General features: G+C 39.6%; 1 protein-coding gene across 1 annotated transcript; it reads right to left on the bottom strand.

Annotated features, from left to right (window-relative positions):
* Positions 1 to 1,835: 1,835 nt before the first annotated feature.
* LOC137291941 (uncharacterized) lies at positions 1,836 to 19,847 on the bottom strand. The gene is made up of 6 exons (XM_067823496.1): positions 19,723 to 19,847; positions 8,804 to 8,923; positions 7,897 to 7,990; positions 5,081 to 5,583; positions 4,065 to 4,106; positions 1,836 to 2,461 (listed from the first exon to the last, which is right to left on the bottom strand). Exons 1-6 carry the CDS (start codon positions 19,772 to 19,774, stop codon positions 1,836 to 1,838), a joined length of 1,437 nt encoding a protein of 478 aa, XP_067679597.1. The 5' UTR covers positions 19,775 to 19,847.
* Between the last annotated feature and the right edge of the window lie 624 nt (positions 19,848 to 20,471).

Raw genomic sequence — 20,471 nt, 5'->3', positions numbered from 1 at the left:
ATGTTTTATTATTGTCTGAGAGAAATCTCAAAATAAATGATGTTAGAATGGAGAGGCAAAATCATGTCCTTTGGTCCAGACAATAGTATTCTCATTGTGTACGTGAATTGGCATATTACAGTATTTTACAGCCGCTTCATACACTTAGCTCAATGCCGTTGAAGGGCAAATTGTTAGTTCATATTTCAAGACTCATCGTCCTAGTAATAATGTAACAAGTACTTCTATGCATATACAAACATATTGTCATGCCCGTGCACGTGCTTCTGTTAAAACACGTTTTCATACCCCTGCCTCTATCTGAAGGCATTGGCATATCTGTGCTTCTATCAGAACATATTGTCATACCCTTACTTCTATCAAAACACATTGTCATGCCCGAGCTTCTAATTGAACGCATTGTTATACCCGTGCTTCTATCTGAACGCATTGTCATACCAGTGCTTCTATTAAAACGTCTTCTGCCCAATCTCCATTGCATTCACAAGCAATATCCTGCCGAATTTCCATTGAGACAATGACGTTTTAACGTGTAGTGTTTTCTGTCTAAAATGAGAAATATGTACTTGAATATTGAATGCAACGTGAAATATGTTTGATTCTTATCCATCTAAGTGTACGATCGATATTTTCCTCACGCCAGCTTTGACATCTGAACATGAAGCTGTAATCTCGTGACAGATAATATGGTATGGAATTTGTGGTTATATCATCTTAGTCGTCACGTAGGTTTCAATACTTGTACTGAGGTGTGTTGATTTGTCAATACTCACTGGAGTGAGTGAGATTGGTTTTACGCCACTTTTGGCACTGTTGCAGTAAGATCACAGCGGGGAACACCAGAAATGGGCTTCTGACATTGTGCCCATGTAGGGAATCGAACATGGGTCTTCGGCGTGATTAGCGAACGCTTTAACCACTAGTCTGTCCCACCGCCACAGTGCACACTAGAGTTGGTGCTGGCCTGCCAATACGTATCTTTCCCAGTGAGTAACAAGGTTTATAGGTACAAATACGTATATTTGTTTTGAAAAAAAAGAAACATTTTTGAATAACTGTTCTGCTTTCAAATTTCATTCACTTGATCTGTGTTTATTATGAAACACAGCATCGAAGTTGAATTCGAATCTCTTTCGTTGTGTTTCGAGTTTAGAACAACATCGTGCGTCTGTTTTGACATGAATTTGTCATGACGTATTTTTTTCTGTCTGGATGAAGTCAGCATATATCAATACGTTACAAAACCTCCTGAACCATAATGTACATTCTGCAGAAATTGGAGACTTAGTAATTATCACATGTGTCACATATTGTATTGGCGAAACCTGCAAATCTAAATAGGATGTTATTATTTAAGCTGATCAGTATTTGTAAACAATTTTGGAGGGTTTAGCCGAGAGTATGTCTACGACGTGTATACTTCATGGCTTATTCAACTCAAGGTATGATTATGACGCGTATATTTCGTGGCATGTTATGCAAATATATATTAATGACGAGTACACTTTGTGCCGGAGCTTTATTGCACTGTTGTTTTGTGAAATTTGAAAACTTACATCACTTCGTACAAGTATTTGATCGAACGTATGATGGCGATGAAGTCGCTTTGCTTCGAAAACATTTTCAAGCTGACCTGACCTCAAGCTTGTGATCGTGTGAAGGGTAAGTATGTGTATAGGGGAGCAAGAAATGTGCACGAATACATTCATGGCACTAAAAGCTCTCTTTCTGATCACCACTAGTCATACTCACAAAATTACGGAAGCGTCTTAGGGTCACGGTGAAAGGTTTTTAGTCTCATTATCTAAGGTCTACGTAGGAGATACTACGTCCTATTACGACATATTATCACCTACGTAGGTGTTACTATCTCCAACGCAGGACGTATGATCACCTACGTAGGACATATTATCTTCTGTGTAGGACTTACTATCTCCTACGTAGGACTTATTATCTTCTGTGTAGGACTTACTATCTCCTACGTAGGACTTACTATCACCTAGGTAGGACATATTATATCCTGTGTAGGACTTACTATCTCCTACGTAGGACTTACTATCTCCTACGTAGGACTTATTATCTCCTGTGTAGGACTTACTATCTCCTACGTAGGACTTACTATCACCTACGTAGGACATATTATCTCCTGTGTAGGACTTACTATCTCCTACGTAGGACTTATTATCTCCTGTGTAGGACTTACTATCTCCTACGTAGGACTTACTATCACCTACGTAGGACATATTATCTCCTGTGTAGGACTTACTATCTCCTACGTAGGACTTACTATCTCCTACGTAGGACTTATTATCTCCTGTGTAGGACTTACTATCTCCTACGTAGGACTTACTATCACCTACGTAGGACATATTATCTCCTGTGTAGGACTTACTATCTCCTACGTAGGACTTACTATCTCCTACGTAGGACTTATTATCTCCTTCGTAGGCCTTATTATCTCCTGTTGGAGATGCTCGATATATGTTAATATACTCAACTTAATTCCCCCAGACACGGAAACCATTTCCTTTTTCACTGTTTCAGTCACTGTTAGAGTTTACAGCCATGTGTTTCATATACGTTTGGAGTCTACAGTTACGTGTTATATTTACCATTAGAGTCTACTACCATGTGTTTCATTTACTCTAAGAGTCTACTGTTTCCTTCAACATTAGACTCATGTGTTCAACTATACTACCCATCAAAGGTTTAGACTCACTAGTGTACATGTAGTCGCATGCTTCAGTCAACTGTTCGAAACTACATTTTGCAAAGTATTCCATACGGTTTGAAAGTACAGTTTAGACTGTTTAGACATGAACTGATGTATAATAAAACAAATTCGTAACGTTGACAAGATTATTGTCATGCGTTCAAGAAACTCGGCACCAAAACGCAGCAGTTCAAATGTACGCTATTTACACAAAATTCAGCAATTTGATGAATCATCCTCGTGCAATTAATCTGCATATGGTTTTGCAGTTGTTTTCCCCATGTTGGTGGAGAAATTCATCTTCGTTGTAACCGTGTATACATATATAACATATAGTGAGTGTTTTAAGGGAGTCTAGACTTTTGATGGGTAGTATAATTGTTGTATTTTACTTTTATGTGATGGACCGACTGTTGTACTTTAATGCCTCGCGTTCAGTTTGCTCTGTTGTTGCGCGTTGATTTTAGTTCACCGTTACATGTTGCACTTCGTTACATTTTCCTTTATGCGCTGGATATTTCAGAGGCAGTTGCACATTAGTCATAATCTGCATGAACAGACGTGTCTTGGACTATCGGTGGCACTCTATGCGTACTTATATCCTTATACTTATATCAAACAACTATAGTGACAATCTTTTGCCTTTTTTAAATTCCGTATCGCTTTACGCCGCATTCAACACTTTTCCACCGAACTCAAGTCAGCTTGTAAACAATCACGAAAGATCAGACCACAAACGAGCGTTATATCTGATCCAACCTAACCTCATATGAAGACAAGCAAAACTTTCATAACGAGAATTTCATACCAGAAACTTCTTCCTTCCCTCCTCTGTCAGTGTGTGTACGTGCGTGAGTGCGCGTGCGTGTGTGTGCGTGTGGTTGAGAGAGAGAATATCCATATTTGCAGTTAGATCAAGGTCCACGTCACTCAAACGTAACACACACACATACACAAACACAGACACAGACAATACCAGTGTGTAGTAACACTGCGTAAGTGTCATGAATATGCATGGACGTGCATTTCTACTATTAACGTCCTGCATAACCAAACATTTCTTAATATAATAACCACACTTCAAAATCCGAACTTTCAAAAGGATATGTTAAGTACTACATAGCAGACGGTATGTCCCACGTAGGAGATACTAAGTCCTTCGTAGAAGATAGTACATGTATGTCCTACCCAGGAGATAGTGACACCAAAAAGGTTTTTCATCGTGGGTCAAGTACGCTTCGGTACTTCCATATAACATAAATATTACTCTTAAGTTTAGTTTTTAAAGTGTTCATATACAGGTCCATTACACATCTACAATGAATTTTCCTTGGCGTATGGGCAGACTAACTTTTGTGAACGGGTGGATGGAATCTTCGTTTCTTCGGTTGTGCTGCAGACATATAATTAATACATATAATTTATAATATATAGTTTATAATTAACGTCGATGCGGCTTACACAACAATCAATCAATGCATGCATATAATCGTGTTGAGTATTGTAGCAACACGCATATCCAAAGTCTTAATATTTTACTGAATCTGAAATCCAATACAATATTTTCAACATTTGAAATCCATTGTATTAGTAGGGTAAGAAAACGATTTGAAACATAGAAGCACACTTGACAAAATCCAGGACGGTAATGGTTTCTGTATCAGGTGAACACCCCACTCGTGTCTGTAGCTTCCTCAAAGTGGTAAACGTATGACCCGCATCGCCCTGGGCTATCCTCCCACGGTGACAAACGGTGTTAAACGCAATCAATCGCTTATACATCCTGACGATGGGGTAGCCTAGTGGTAAAGGCGTTTGCTCGTCACGCTGAAAGCCCGAGTTCGGCTCCTCACATGTTTACAATCCGTGAAGCCCATTTCTTGTGTCCCCCACCATGTTATTGGTCAAATATTGCTAAGAGTGGCGTAAATACTCACTCGCTCATTAATTGTATGTTGGGTTACTGCTGGCTGTCTAGAGTACGATGAGCATATTAATTACGTGAAAGACGCCCGATGCAAATATTAGTATATAAGTTATAGCAAAAGTAATAATTAAAAGTTGTGTTCTAAAGCTAGTTCGAGAGGTATGTGTACAAATAAAATAATCCAATACTAATTAGAATGAGCAACTGCGTGCTTCCAATAATAATCACTTTGCTATGAAAGGCAGCGCCATTTGGTCTGCCAAGGATCCGCTGGTTGTGCAGCTTCGTCTTGATATCATTTCGGTCTGATGCTATAAAGGGAAAGGTCACTTCCTATCTGCTATCTCTCACTTTACTGAGATATATTGTGAGCAAAACATTATGTCAAGTGGCGTTTGGCTATCAGTCGTTTTCAAAAACGGGGGATATATATGACCCACACGGAGGTGGGGGCAATATCAGTCCTCTTCCAATGGCATCACCATGAGATGCTTCTAAAGCACCACCTTCTTTCCCAGAAACATTTGCCACATCCTCCATAGCTGTTACGTCACCTCCTCCTATCTCATGTGGACCAGACACACTTACCACGTAGTTATCACCTTCTGATACAGCGTCTTCATCTCTTGTTTTCATCGTCACATACGATCCAGTGATATCATTGCCGATTTCAGCTCGTCCTGAAGAACCGGTCGCTCTGTACATTATAGTTGTTCCACCCTGATGCCCTTTTATGTCGGATGTAAGTTGATGGTCGTTTAGTCTTCGGTCATCATTGGCACTGTTTAGGAACACATGTCCATCGTTGTACATCTTTGATTCATCCAAAACATCATACACTTCCTCGCGAAGATAATCATAATCATCAACATCTGGATTAGTTTGGTTGTTGCTGCAGTAGCGCTCTCTGGAACTGTTGTTCTCACGATGAGGGGTTTTCGACCTGAAGGATCAAGTAATCTATTGTTAAAAACTTGACAGTGATTTTTTTTTGTGCAGGAAATCATAGAAAACATGTTCATTGAAGTACACTGGAAACTAGCTGGAAGAATATAGAAGTGGAATGCTCCTTGCATGAGATGTTCAGTCCTTCAGAGATACTTTGGCTTCGAGTAGAAACGCGACACCTACTGTAGAAATTGCGAAAAACTAATTCGAAAACTAATTCACTCACTCGCTAAAGAGTAGTAAGAAGGCAGCGAAGTTACAATGGACTTTAACGAAGATGTCAAGAGCTTGAATATTAATACATATTTCTTATAACTAAAAGATGGACTAAGCATATATGTGTTTAACACTTGTAATCATTACCAGGTGTTCACCTTATACTTCCATATGTATATTTCTAAATAGGGTTTACGAACCAGAAATGAAATCTGTTTTATTCAATGTGCAAATATATAGTTTTCATCTACAATGAGTCCAAAAGCAGATACACAAAAATTACCTTGATATATACTGGACAAAAATAGTTATGGATATATGCAAATTTAGGAAATACGAATAATGATATATTTATTCGTTGACGTACTGATAAAATATCAGTCAAAAAGATATCAATTTCCAATGACTTATTTTGTCCAGTAAATTTCTCAAACTGAAGATTCACCATGTCACCTGCCTGCGAAACCCCTGGAGCAATTTCAACATGAATACGTTGAAAAATATAGGCGTAACATACAAAAACTAAAATATCCCCAGAAATATGACATATAGGCATACTGTTAAAGATGTTAGCTGATTATTTACACATTGATATAATATTATTGTTTGGAAACTCGTATATTTATATATGGATTGGGATAGAGAACTTTCACAATGGGCACATTGGCCATTTCACATTTTCAGTATTATTGGCCATTTTTTAAAATTTAGAATGGGTGACGGCCCTTGTACCATTAGTAAACTTCAACATTTTAATTGGTCATTTTTCTTTCTAATGTGTAAAATGGCGCATCCCACTTCCTTTCCCAGTCCCTGTCTATAACTATATTTTCTAGAAGCGTTGTGACGCGCACGTACAATCTCCAAACGAAGTCCGTACGATGGTCAGAAACACATTCGATGTTCGACCCATGAGAGCCAAACAAACGTGCAAATCTCTCTCACATGCATAATTCCTGTTAACAATTTCATATAAGGCAGCCAAATCCTGAAAGTTCTTTGTACCTTGAATATGACGCATTATAATTTTCAAGATTTTTAAACAATGAATTAATGCCATAAACGATTTATGATCTGAAGATTGACGTTATTCTCCTCGCCAAGGGAATGCAAATGTATGAACATCCAATCTAATGGTCTCAATATCGACGTAACGAGGTGAAAATGACGTTATTCACCAAACCAAGGGAATTGCAAATACATGAACGGCCAAGGTAATGGTCTCAACAACGGCGTAACGAGGTAAAATGTAACGTTATTTACCACGCCAAGGTACTGGTCTCAATTAGGACGTAACGAGGTAAAACTTGATGTTTCTTTACTACGCCAAGGGAAATGAATATTCATGCACGGTCAAGGTAATGGTCCCAGTAATATCAACCTAACGAGATCCCATTGCAAATCAAAGCGTTTGGTACTGATTGCAGTTTATGTCCTATTTCTCCTGTTCTGGGTACTCTCCTTTGTGTTGCCACAATAGCATTGCAATGTCCAGAAAATGTGACCCAAATGCTTCGACAGTAGCCAGTTTAACACCAACGTCACATATGGCTGAAACTGAAAAGAAGTCACATATCCTCTAAGTCCAAACTCGGTTGTAACGTTATAAAGCCTTGTGGGTTGGCCCATTTCAGAAACCATGATTTGTCTTATAGATATGGAAACCTCTTGTGGACATGCATTCCAAAGTATCCATAAAACGCAAAACCACAAATCAAACGGAAGAACCATATAGAGTTACTAACTAAAACAATTGAGATTTTGGCTATCACACATGGATAGAGCTTTCAATACAGACAGAGATGTGTCAGCGGAACTGAGACAAAGAGGTAAAAAGGTATACGCATTAAAGTAGAGACACTTTAGAACTGGGACAAAGAGGGAAAACGGTGTACGAATTGAAGTAGAGACATTTTAGAAGTGGGACAAAGAGGTAAAAACGGCATGTGCATTAAAGTAGAGACATTTAGAACTGGGACAAAGAGGTAAAACGGTATACGCATGAACGTAGAGACATTTAAGAAACACATTTTAGATTTAAATGTATTAATCAATAGAATTCAGTGTACAGTCTTCACTGATCATTACTTACATTGACCTTCTGTAGACTACCACAGCCACAATAGTCGCAACAAGAAGTAAGATGACGGGAGCTATTGAGATGTACACAATCGTCATCGTAATATCTGAAAATATTTATCACACTTCTTTATAGATATGATCATTTAAAGTCCTAACGGGTACATATTTTACACACATTATTTGCATTGAACAAAAACTACATAAGTGTGTGTCAGATACCATGTATACAACAGATGGTTGTTTCGGAACGTTGACAGTGTTCGCTCTTCAACCGTTTCCTCACATGAGCACAACGTGTGAAGCCCATTTCTGGTGTTCCCCGGCGTGAAATTGTTGCAATATTGCTGATTATCACTACTGTGTACCAGCCAATCACGCACCAGAACTTTTAGCTCAACACATAGATCTGACACCAGGTATCTAATATATCTGTATATTCACGTTAATAGTAAAATACGTGCACATGTTCTTGCCTCATCTGAAATAAGAGGAATTACCTACTTGCTGTCATCTGTTGTTTCCACCAACCCTACTGAAGCTATATCGCGTTCAAAATGCGTTACTAGACACAAAACACTTCAGACGGAAGGTTCAAATGACAGCTATGATATCCGCATTAAATACATTACCATCAACAATACATTTCTGTTTTTTAATATTTCTCATCATCATACTTTCTTAGGACTTGTAGTATATTTTGGTTCATTTCAGAACTACAAGAGTCATAAATAGAGACGACAAAACCCTCCCCATTTTCGTAAGACATTTCTGCTGAAACTGGATAACACTTGTGGTTATATCACGAATATGTGCTTGTTTGACGCCGTATTCAGCACTATTACAGCAATACGAAAAGGTCTGCAACCAGTCTGGACTAGACAAGCTAGTGATTAAGCAACACTGAAGTACACACGAACCGTCTTGTGTTGGCGTTGTGGACACACCAGTTGCTGTAGTAGACGTAGGCGATGGCTTGTCTGGTGTTGGTGATTGCGCTGTCGGTGGTGATATCGGTGACGTTGAGACATTGCCGCATACTTTCAGAGTAATAAAAATAAAAAAAATATTGTAGGTGTATGTGTATTAAATTGTCATTGCATAAAAAGACAAAGAGCTGGTAATAGGTTTAAAACGAACACAAACATTCGTGAAAACACAGCACTATCCCGATGGTAACGCAGCAGACTGAAAACTTCGTACGAATCGTTTATTTTTGAAAACGTGAGAAAAACGTTATTGTGGGATATGCACGTGCATACTTGTGGCCTAAATACCAATGTTTTAGACTAAGCAAACATGCATTAACCAAAACACAATACCACAAAAATGCCAAAACTTACACAAGCGCAACGAGCGAGAGGGCGATTGGCTTGTTTCACACAGAGTTTACCAATGTGGCAAAGGTGTGCGTGCGTGCGTGCGTGCGTGCGTGCGTGTGGGTGAGTGTGTGTTGAGGGGAGTGGGGGAAGGGTGCGGTGCTGCACAGCTGGCAAGAACCTTCACCTGCTGTCAGTCCACCATTAGCACTTTAATGAACCACTACCAGCAAATAGATCAAACCCAAGACCGCTCAAGTGCGGGAGGACCAATAGACATGGCAACGACCGAAGACATCCGTCAGAGCCACCTCTGGGAACAGATTTTTGCGATGTCAACGGTTAGCTCACCACTCCCTCCGTAGAATTACCTTGACCCGTCTACACCGTCAACGCAGACTGCAATGAGCACGAACCTTATAGATGAAAGCCGGTATATAGTCTGTTCAGAAACGACGGCAGAGTTCTGTGTTTCGACGTAAAGGAGAGCGAAGGCGTCAAATTGTGTACAAGAAGTTCATCAGTATGCGTCATGGTATTGGGCGGCATTTGTAACAAAGAAGACTGCTTATCATCCGAGGAATGCCAGGGATACAGGGATGGAGTGTTAAGACCGTTTGTGGTTCTCTGTATTCGACAAAAGTAAGAGGAGTATTTTTTCCAGCACCACAACGAAATGCCTCCCACTGCCAGAATTCGTACGTCTGCCATCAGAGTTCACCGTCCCTTTCCCTGGCCCGTCGTTGGACACCGGTGACAGCAACGTGATTGGGAGAGAGCTCTGTTCACAGAGAGTCCTTACAACATGTTCCGAAGTAATGGGGTGACGTAGGGGTGACCAACTGTAGCCAAACTGTGTCTAAGAGTTGCAACCTTCTGGTCGGGCGGTGTTATTGAATGGACGTGAGATGTGGTCAGCAGAGATCTTGTCATCCTTCATGAAAATTTGATTTGCTCAAAGGTAGAGAGACGAAGTCTAGAGACCACTTGTGTTACCATTTGCGCGTCAATGTTGGCGGGGTTTGATCTTTCTAGAGGACAAGGCGCGTCCGCATACTGCCAGGCTCCGAGTAGACCACCCCAAGAACGTGAACATCAGCTTATTGCCCTGGCCAGCGCGATCTGCGGATATGAATCCGATAGAGCATCTCTGGATCATCTTGACAGAGAGTTGAGACAACGGCAACATCCACCAACAAGTAGACAGTAACATTTTATTTTGACCCCACGTCTCTTGTGCTTGCTTCCGTGACCAGATTACCATTGACTGCACATTGGTGATTCTGTGTTATGCTTGGTTATGCTTGGTTGAATTGCTAAAGTTTACGTCAAATGGTTCTGACTTTTCAATGTAACTATTTATTTTATGTTTTCTCACCCTGACCCATGAGGACTTTATGGACATTAAATCCTCTTCTTCACTATAAAATATATCAGGGTAAAGCGATGGAATTTACAATTTCTTTCATACTATTCGGTCCGTGCGTCTCGAGAGGCGCCACTTCTGGGAATAGATTTCCGGTGATATGCATGTATTCAAGGACAAGTTCATTTTCCATACTGCACAGCCGCAAAATATGACTTCACTAAACTGGATCAATTCTACTACTGGGCTGCACTGTGGTTGACAGATATACACCTACTATTCATGTAACATAGTCCAAGTGTTTTTCTATCGTTACGCATGTCATATTTTACTTCAGAGTCACGCAGGCGCTTTGTAAAGGTGCTATCATCACTGTCGCATTTATAGTCATTGTTGAAATGAGAACGGCAATTGATTAAATGTCGAGAGTGTGATGGAGTGAGTGTGTTACATGCTATGCAATAATCGCGTGGAAGCGCATTAAGAATGGGTTTTATCAGCAAATTTTTTAATAAATTCCAGTCGGAAGATTGAACTACAGCACGTTGATAGTTTAATCACTGCTATCTTGACAGTGGACCATTCAAAAGTACATAAATTTTGTATGCACAGTATTGAATTACACAGCTTCCGTTACGTCAAGGGTTATCCGATACGAGCTATGCAATGTTCTTACGTGTGGTATCGCGGCTCAGCAGTAATACTTTACACCTATGTTTAAAAAATGGTACAAAGTTGGGAAGCTATCAGCAGTTGTAATACCCCGAAACGCTAAATGTATTTTCCGATATATCGCGCTATATCGCACCACACTTCTCCGAAAATAACTATTGCATTTCTCTCAGTTACACTAACTATTAGCTCCCAAGGAGTCGTCCATATAATTTATTATAAAAGTAATTACGCAATTAGATTACAATATTAAATTAAATAGTACAAGTCTAAAATTTGTGATCGTTAACCTCATAGAGTTACGTCCCTTGGAGCACCCTTTACGAATATCCCACGCACAACTAGTGATTGAAACTAGTTCGAGAAAAGCCAATAAAATCCGCAAACAACACCGTGTGCTACAGTTTTCGCAAGACAACTAAGTGAGTACATATGCCCCAATATATGTACGATATAGGCCAAAATATTGTCGAAAATTTGGGACACTGTCCCTTTAAGAGACACGTGACATCTATGCCTGCATATTGACCGGCATATTCCGCGAGCAAGGTAAATGCATGATAATATTTGACGGATGTTAATTTTCTCTTGCATTCATTAGTTGTGTCATTGAACAGAATCAGTTCACATTACTTTAAAATGCGGGACAGTCCAACACTGAGTCGTTCTCACAAGCCTTTTACTTGTATTCGTGTATGTGTAAAATGTTATTCACTTAGGCAAAAGTTAATCATGCATTCATATTTAGCAAACTTTCCAAAAGAATATGTACCCGTATTTAACAAACTGACTATGATTTTTATCAAATCACAAATGTTACGAGGGTGTGGATTTTTTTAGTAATTTGTATAATCCATGATTAGTTGATAGTTATTATGGATCATATTTCGCATCATATGTTTTCAATGGCAATAGTATTTTAGCAGTACGCTTTTTCTGACAACGCTCCAGAGTTGCCTCCCTTAACTGGTTGTTCGTCTTGTTGACTTCCGGCTAGCGAGAAAGTTCTAAGTGAATGGCGATACAACCACGCTTTGCTCGAATGTTCCCGACACTGTGTCGGTATGTATAAAGGCCGGTTGTGTTGACGGTCATACACGGACGTACACACGGAATTTTCATTGAGTTGTGTGCCTCTGCCTATCAACGTCTCTTTGTCAACAACATGTGCTCTCTCACTGAAAAAACCGCTCCATTTAGTATATCAGGTCTGTTTGTAATACCAAGATTCTGGTGAGTTAATATTTGATATTTGTGACCCTTTACATTAGACTTGTGATTCAGTTGCGTTGTACTAGAAATCTGTATTGGGATTCACTGTAACCTGCTCATTGTTTGCTCAATATATTTTTGAATATTTTAGACTTGACTGTGTTATATTTTGCTGGTTCGAAGGGGATTCTTATACCTTTTATCAACCGTAACACAAACTGCATAAAACACTACAAGAAATCTGTCATGCTGGGATTGTAACAAACAGTGTACTAAAGAAATGTCAGAAATAGATTTAAGAGCTGTTTTAGGATGTTACTGCTAATTGCACATGTCGAAATAACCCACTTTGGCCTAACCGGACATTCAGTGGGAAGTGCAAGAGGTAATTCGAAAAGCATGTTTACTCGTGAAACCGGGCAAAACTTGGGGAAAATACCAGTAGCTGCTAAAAACAATAACTCAGACTGTAGTTGGCAATTAGGTCGCTCCGGCAGGTATGACGACGAATTGTCGACTCACTTGGTACGAAATGCATGAGCTGCCATCACGCACAAGGGGTCTTCTCAAAGATATTTTGTGCCTTTTCATGTGTCCTGACTATGTCTCGTCTATTGATTAACATCTTACGTGTCTTTCTTTCAGAAAGATTATGCTGAAACTTGTAATTGAGCATGGTGCCCATAGAAAAGAGGGTGTTTGGGTGTGTGTCTGTGTGTCTGTGTGTGTGTGTATGTGTGTGTCTGTGCGTGTCAGTGTGTGTTTATGAAAACATGCATGAGGGAGTTAGTGAGTGAGTGGTTGGAGTTGTTAATCTTATCACTTGGGATGAGGGTGTGGGGTGGGAGGGGTGGGAGAGGGGTTGTAGTCGGGGGATGTGGTTTCAGATAATGTAGATGTGAAGGGTATGGAAGGTGGTTGGGTTGGAGTGAGTGAGTGAGTGAGTTAATATTTAACGTCACATCGGCAATATTGCAGCCATATCGTGACGAGAACATTGTTGGTAAAAGGAATTTATGCATATGGTAAAAACCTGTCAACGAAGGACAGTAAAACAACTAGAGTATCACAATAAGTATTAAAACTAGCGTGAAAGGGTAAAACCAATATCACTATTCGGACAGTACAATATATAAACAGGCTATAGATCCCCAACAAGTGAAGGTAGGTCACCATACTAGAAGTCATGGGGACTTACAGTACTTCTGCTACCTGCATGGTCCCTAGCTGGATTTACACCATCCCCTCAGCTGCTGGCGATTGTATGCCACAAATTAAAATGACAGAAATACTACGGCTAAAAGATGGAAGACTAAATTTGACTTCAAATGTTTTGGGACTTACGTACCCTCTCAGGAGGACAATAATTTTACGGTACTTCAGCCCCTCAGTTACTCAGTTACTAATTCATCTTCCAATCATAAAATACTTATCTATTTACATGTCAGTCAATAAATTCAATTCTTTTAAAAATGCAATAATTAAATGAGAACTAGCGTTACTAAAAAGGTCCTTCATAGTTCTTGATTTAAAATAATTGTCTCTTGTGATGGAATATTCAACACAGTCAAGCAAGACAAGTTTCACAAGGGATGCAGAACGGAGGATCGTCACCTTTCAAAAGGTATTCATGGGTATACCTGATGTGGCCAATACGACATCGTCGTGTAATGACCTCTTCAAAACTGGACCGACAACCCAAGTAGGTGTAACCAGCATATGGTTTTATTTTATGTAATTTATTGATACCTACTTGGGTTTCCCACTTCTCCTGCATCAGATCACGGATGTAAGATTTAATGATAGCTTTATAATCGCATTGGGAATATGAAGTGGTGTCACAGATTTGTTTAGCGCTGCCTTAGCAGCAAGGTCAGCCAATGTGTTACCAGAGATTCCAGCATGGCTGGGTAACCAACTGAAGACGATGTCGTATTGGCCAGTCGCAAGATAATTATAAAGTTCAATAATTTCTATTAAAAGTGGATGTTTACATGATAGGTTTTTAATAGCCTGAAGTCAAGAAAGAGAGTCAGAAAAGATTATGTATTGTTTATGTTTAGGATGTCTTTGAATACATTTAAGAGCTGTTAATATGGCGTTACCTTCTGCTGTAAAAATAGAACTATTATCTGGTAATCTAGAAGATATTGTTCTGGATCCAATGACAGTGGCACAAGTCACCTCGCCACCGTCCTTGGACTCATCTGTAAATAAGGTTTTATAATTGCTATATTTATGTTTCAATTGATTATATTCTTGTTTATACTGCAATTCATTAGTTTCTGATTTGTAAAATGTAGTTAATGTTAGGTCAGCTTGTGTCCTAACCAACTACCAAGGAGGAGAAGAAAGAAGACGGGAAGGAGTTATTTTTCCCAATCTAATGCCGGCCGAAGAAAGAAAGGGTTTAATTCTGTGCCCGACAGGTGGAACAGGAGAAGACTTTTTGTTGTACAAGTCCTCGTAGAGAGGATTGAAAACACAGTTATATGCAGGATTTGATTCGTTAGAGTATAGCTTTGTTATATACTGTAAAGATAATTTTATACGGCGTTGCGTAAGAGATGGTCCATCGGCTCCAACAGATAGACTGTCAACAGGAGAGGTTCTAAAGGACCCAAGACAAAGTCTCAGACTTTGATGTTGAACAGAATCTAATAATTTTACGTTGCTGTTGCAGGCTCCACCATAGACGATGGAGCCATAATCAAGTTTAGAACGGACAAGTGTTCGATATAGATTAGAACTTTAATGGGAGTGCCATCTAGAGATAGTTCAGGGTCTTTATGTGGTTTGTATTTACGACAAAAATGTATGCAATTACTTTTCGATTTAGAAAATTTAAAGCCGTTTTCAAGACACCATTTATTTATTTTGTTTAAACACAACTGCAACTGCCGCTCTATGGTATTCATATGTTTACCACGACAAGAAATATTAAAATCATTCACAAATAACGAACCATCAATTGAATCATTTAAATCTTTCGATCTTTATACTAAAGAGTGTGACAGACAAAATACTGCCTTGTGGGACACCCTAATCCTGATTGCAATAATCAGACAGGGTAGAAACTACGCGGACTTGAAATTGTCTATCATTTAAAAAGTTGGCTATGAATTGCGACAAACGACCTCGCAAACCGAAGTCATGTAAGTCTCTTAAAGTACCATATTTCCAGGTTGTGTCATATGCTTTTTCTAGATAAAAAAGATAGACACAGCGTGTTGTTTATTAATTAGTGCGTTTTTAACAAATGATTCTAAACGCACTAAGTGATCGACAGTTCTTCCTTTTTTACGGAAACCACATTGTATATCTGTTATGAGGTTATTAGTTTCCAAGTACCAAACAAGTCGATTATTTATCATGCGTTCCATGGTCGTGCAAACACAGCTAGTTAGTGAAATAGATCGATAATTGGATGGATCCGTATGATCACGTCCAGGTTTAGGTATTGGTACTACTATGGCATCACGCCATGAGGGAGGAAAGTTACCCGATGTCCAAATATCATCAAAAATAGGCAGGATTCTGGTAAATGCTTCAGGAGTTGATAATGTATGTTATCAGCTCCTGTAGCAGTATCATGAGTTTGATCAAGAGCAATATGGAGCTCATGAATAGAAAAAGTTTCATTATAACCTTCCCCATTATCTGAGTTGAAAATAGTAGTTTTCTTTTCTTGTTGTGTTTGATACTGCTGGAATTTAGGTAAATAATTAGAAGAGGAAGGGTGTTTAGCGACGGTTTCACCAAGTTTATTTGCGATATCGGATTTATCCGTAAGTAACTGATCTCCATGTTTAAGATGATGGACACTAGATTCAGTACCTTTATCTTTAATTTTCTGGACCATATTCCATACCTTGGACATGGGTGTCCGAGAATTTATTGTAGATACATAATTTTGCCAAGATTTGCGTTTGTTCTGTTTAAAAGCACGTCGCGCTTTAGCATTTAAAATTTTAAATTTATTTAAATTATGCACCATAGGATGGCGACGGAAATAATGTTCTGCTTTTTTCCTTGCCTTCCTAGGTTGTTTGCAGTCATCAGTGAACCATGGTTTTCGAATATGTGGCACTGCAGAGGACTTTGGTATACACACATCAGCTATGGAGTTCAGTTCATTAGAAAAGCATTTAATAGCATCAGGAACGTCAATAAAACGTTCAGGTTTATGTTTTTCACCACACAGTGTTTCATATAAAGCCCAGTTAGCCTTTTTAAAATTCCGCCTTGACGATGGAGGAACATCAGATGGAGTTACAGCTTTTAATATAGTAGGAAAATGGCCACTTCCACAGAGGTCATCGTGGACTGACCATTCGAATTCATTAAGTAGTTCTGAATTTGTGAGTGACAAGTCGAGAGCAGAATAAGTCCCTGTACCAGGGTGTAAATATGTGCTGGAACCATCATTATAAATACATAAATCTTTGTCAGAACAAGTCCTCCAACAATTTACCTTTAGTGTTTGTAGTTACACTACCCCAGAGTCGGTTGTGCCCATTTAAATCTCCCATTATAATACTGGCCTTCGGGAGATGGTCATATAGAGCTTGAAGATCATTTTTGGCAAACGTCGAAGATGGCGAAATATAAAGAGAGCATAGTGTAAACGCTACATGTAAAGTAATTCTCACTGCAACAACCTGCATATTAGTATGAAGTGGAACAGGGCTTTGAATAACGTTTTGACTGACTAGATGATATGCATTAAAATGACGAAGGTCAAATGTACCTGTTTGTTTTAAATATGTCTCATGGAGACATATCGCTGAAAGTGTAAAATCTTGGACTAATAACTGTAATCCACTGTACAATAGTATTGGAATAAACCAACTTTTGGGGTGATTTATTGGAGATCTACCCCGCACTCTTTAGTAGGGCGACAAGCTATGTGCCCTAGAATGGACGTTTTCAGAAACGCTCATGTCTTCAAGAGACCCATATTTATTAAGCAATTGAATTTTATATTGTGCCCCTCTAGGAGCACTGCCACTTTGTTGTTTTGAAGCATCAGGCTTTGGCTTCGGTTTACGTTTCACCGTTAGCTGTTGATTGAGACTTTGAGTGTGACTGAGATGATGATTTGTGATCAGAAGACGATTTTGAGGTACTAGGAAGTGATTCCTCAGACTGTGATGATATAGCAGGGTACAAAAGCTGTGGAGAATCGCAATTTACTGAAGTCAAGGTAGTTTGGCTGTGGTTGATGTTATTTTAGAACTAGACCCCGATGTTTTCGCTGCTGTAGCATAGTTTTCTGGAAGGTCAGGTCTCTTTACCAATATTTTAGCCTCCGAAAAAGAGATCAAGTTGGTTGCTTGCTGCTTTTCCCGCACTCAACTAGCAGGGCACCGGAACGTAAACGTCTTATGTTCTTCACATCCCCAGAAATACCTTGAATACCCTTGGATACAGCCAAGGGGTTCAGCTTTAACGGTGTCTTGTCAGGAGTCTCAATCACAACGAAACGCGACCAATACTCAATCGATGCAGACGGTCTATGGTCAGTATCAACACGGTCAATATCAAGTGGACGTTTTGTTTTTTGGGATGGGGTTTCATACGCCATAGTTAGTGTAATATGGTTCATCATACGAGCTCCCCACCCTCCACGGAGTATCACATGGACAATGCTATAGCAGCTTGCAGCACCAAGGATACCCGGATGACATACTCCAGGAGAAGAATTATAAAGAATTAATCCACAAGATTGGCCCATGAGTCATCGCCCTCTGGGCATAAGACTCTAGGCAAAATTCAGAACTTAAAAATACATTCCAAAACCAGAAAAGTCGATGAATAATTCAGCCAAGACCGAAATCAAAAGTCCAAATAAAATGTGTGCAATATATATAACATATATATAATCCATGCACAAGGCTTGGCATGACAAGCCGATTGGTTGAATCGGGCCCATTGAACCACCCGTCTATGTGAAGTAAGCGCCAAAGTGGTGTGTTGGGCAAATGAAACGCAGTTAAAAGCCCATCTGCCCTCAACCACCAGGATCCCGTCCTCCACCGACACGGGACGCAACCCACGTCAAACAGGTTGCCCAATTTAGTCGCCTCTTATTACAAGCAATGGGGTGCTGTGGACACATTCTGTCCCGGGTCCACACTTAGCGTCCACACTTAGCACTTAGCGTTACCCAGCACCCACCACGAGGAGTTGGCTCTTCATGGGTGCCTGTTTGGTTGAATGTCAGAGGTTGGTTTGTCTGCGTTTTGATGCCGTGAGTGAGTGAGTGAGTGAGTTAATATTTTACGTCACATCGGCATTATCTCAGCCATATCGTGACGAGAACATTTATATGAAATACATGCATGTGGTAAAATCTGTCAACGAAGGACAGTAAAACAACTAGAATATCACAATTTCAATTAAAACTAGCATGGAAAGTTAAAACTAATAGCACTATATAGACAATACAATATAAAAAACAGACTATAGATCGCCAACAACAGAAGGTAGATCACCACACTAGGGACCATGGGGACTTACGGTATCTTTGCTTCCTACATGGACCCTAAGCATAATAGGTTATGGAAGGGTATGGAAGTTGGTTGGGTTGAATGTCAGAGGTTGGTTTGTCTGCGTTTTGATGCCGTGAGAGGTTTGTAAGGAGATGTTTGTATAGCTTGGGGGTTTATGAATTTACTCTTTTAACAGAATATTTGTAGATGTTTGTAATCTTATGTCTGGGTGTCTTTTTGGCCAGTAATGGCTCGGTCAGTTAAAAATGATTGTACAATGTCATTTTATCTACCTGTATACGACACCAAAACATACTTAGTCTATTACAATCATATACACCTAAAGGATTTTTGCAGGCAAACTTTACGGACTCCCTAAATCCTCACCGTTATCCATAACGTTTGTCAATATTGAACTATCCTACTTGTAACATGACACTACTTACAATGCGTTGCCCGAAGCTACAAGGACTGCTTTCAGTCGCTACACACGCCGTATAGCATTCGCTTTGAATTATTTCATTCAGTCATATTCTGTACTTCAATGGGTTCCGCTGGCCTACTTCTCGAAATAGTACTTGTAAGCGTCCCAATCATGAGAGAAACTACGATTGTATCTACCTGTTCAGGCTTTATTATCTACTGACCAATGTGTCATTAAAGAATTATGGATTCATTGTCCACTCTCTCTCTCTCTCTCTCTCTCTCTCTCTCTCTCTCTCTCTCTCTCACTCTCTCTCTCTCTCTCTCTCTCTCTCTCTCTCTCTGCCACTTACCTCCTGTGATTGCCAGGCACAGATATACGCCCAGATGTCTCTTTATCGTCATTACGTACACAAGATAGCGTCCCACAAGCACTTGAACATTTATTCCACGTACGTCAAATGTTAAATGGCCGAAATACTTCAGTATCCTTATGTGTTATCCCTAAAGTATTAAAAGTCGGTATATCTTTGGAATTTCTTCGCATGACACGTACAACATGTATAAATTACTTCCTGGTTCTTTCAAACACTATGTTCTATTCAGAACCAGGGCTAAGCAGTTGAACAAGTCAGCCCACATGAAGTGTAGCGTCCGCGCACAGCTGTTATTTACCTTCAGCGAACAAGATTCACGCAAAGGTTTCATTACGCCGAGTGTTGAACATACCCTTGAATAACCATTAACTTAAAGATATGCTTGTGCCAGTGGTACTCAGTCTATAAGGACCGACTCACTCAGGCGTACTATGTGTATATTCGACTCACTGTACGTACTATATGTATATTCGGCTCAGGACTTTTGTCGAAAAACCAGTGTGTAAACTTTAGGAATCCACGTGGCGAATTCCAGAAAGGTTTTCACATCTACCGGTGGTTCTACGCAATTCTGCCCGTGAAGGTCCAAATTAGGATTTTGGGCCTAGATTTTCGAAGCTCTCTTAGCGTTATTCGTAAGGTAATGTTAATGTATACCACTTATGACTATCTTAGCGCTAAGACAGCTTCGAAAATCTCTGCTCTGGCCTTCAGTAACCCATGCT

Source organism: Haliotis asinina, chromosome 7, assembly GCF_037392515.1.
Source record: "Haliotis asinina isolate JCU_RB_2024 chromosome 7, JCU_Hal_asi_v2, whole genome shotgun sequence".
Classification (NCBI taxonomy): Eukaryota; Metazoa; Mollusca; class Gastropoda; order Lepetellida; family Haliotidae; genus Haliotis; species Haliotis asinina.
The sequence above is the reverse complement of the archived record's forward strand: the minus strand, read 5'-3'. Positions and strand labels throughout refer to the sequence as shown.

Bases quoted from the DNA above. Each gene is read 5' to 3' on its own strand.
- LOC137291941 (XM_067823496.1), bottom strand. From the start codon at position 19,774: ATGACGATAAAGAGACATCTGGGCGTATATCTGTGCCTGGCAATCACA. The intron at 5,584-7,896 runs GTAAGTAATGAT...TTGATCCTTCAG, and splicing joins GTAGTCTACAGAAGGTCAAT to GTCGAAAACCCCTCATCGTG. The intron at 4,107-5,080 runs GTGGGTCATATA...ATATGTCTGCAG, and splicing joins GATATTGCCCCCACCTCCGT to CACAACCGAAGAAACGAAGA.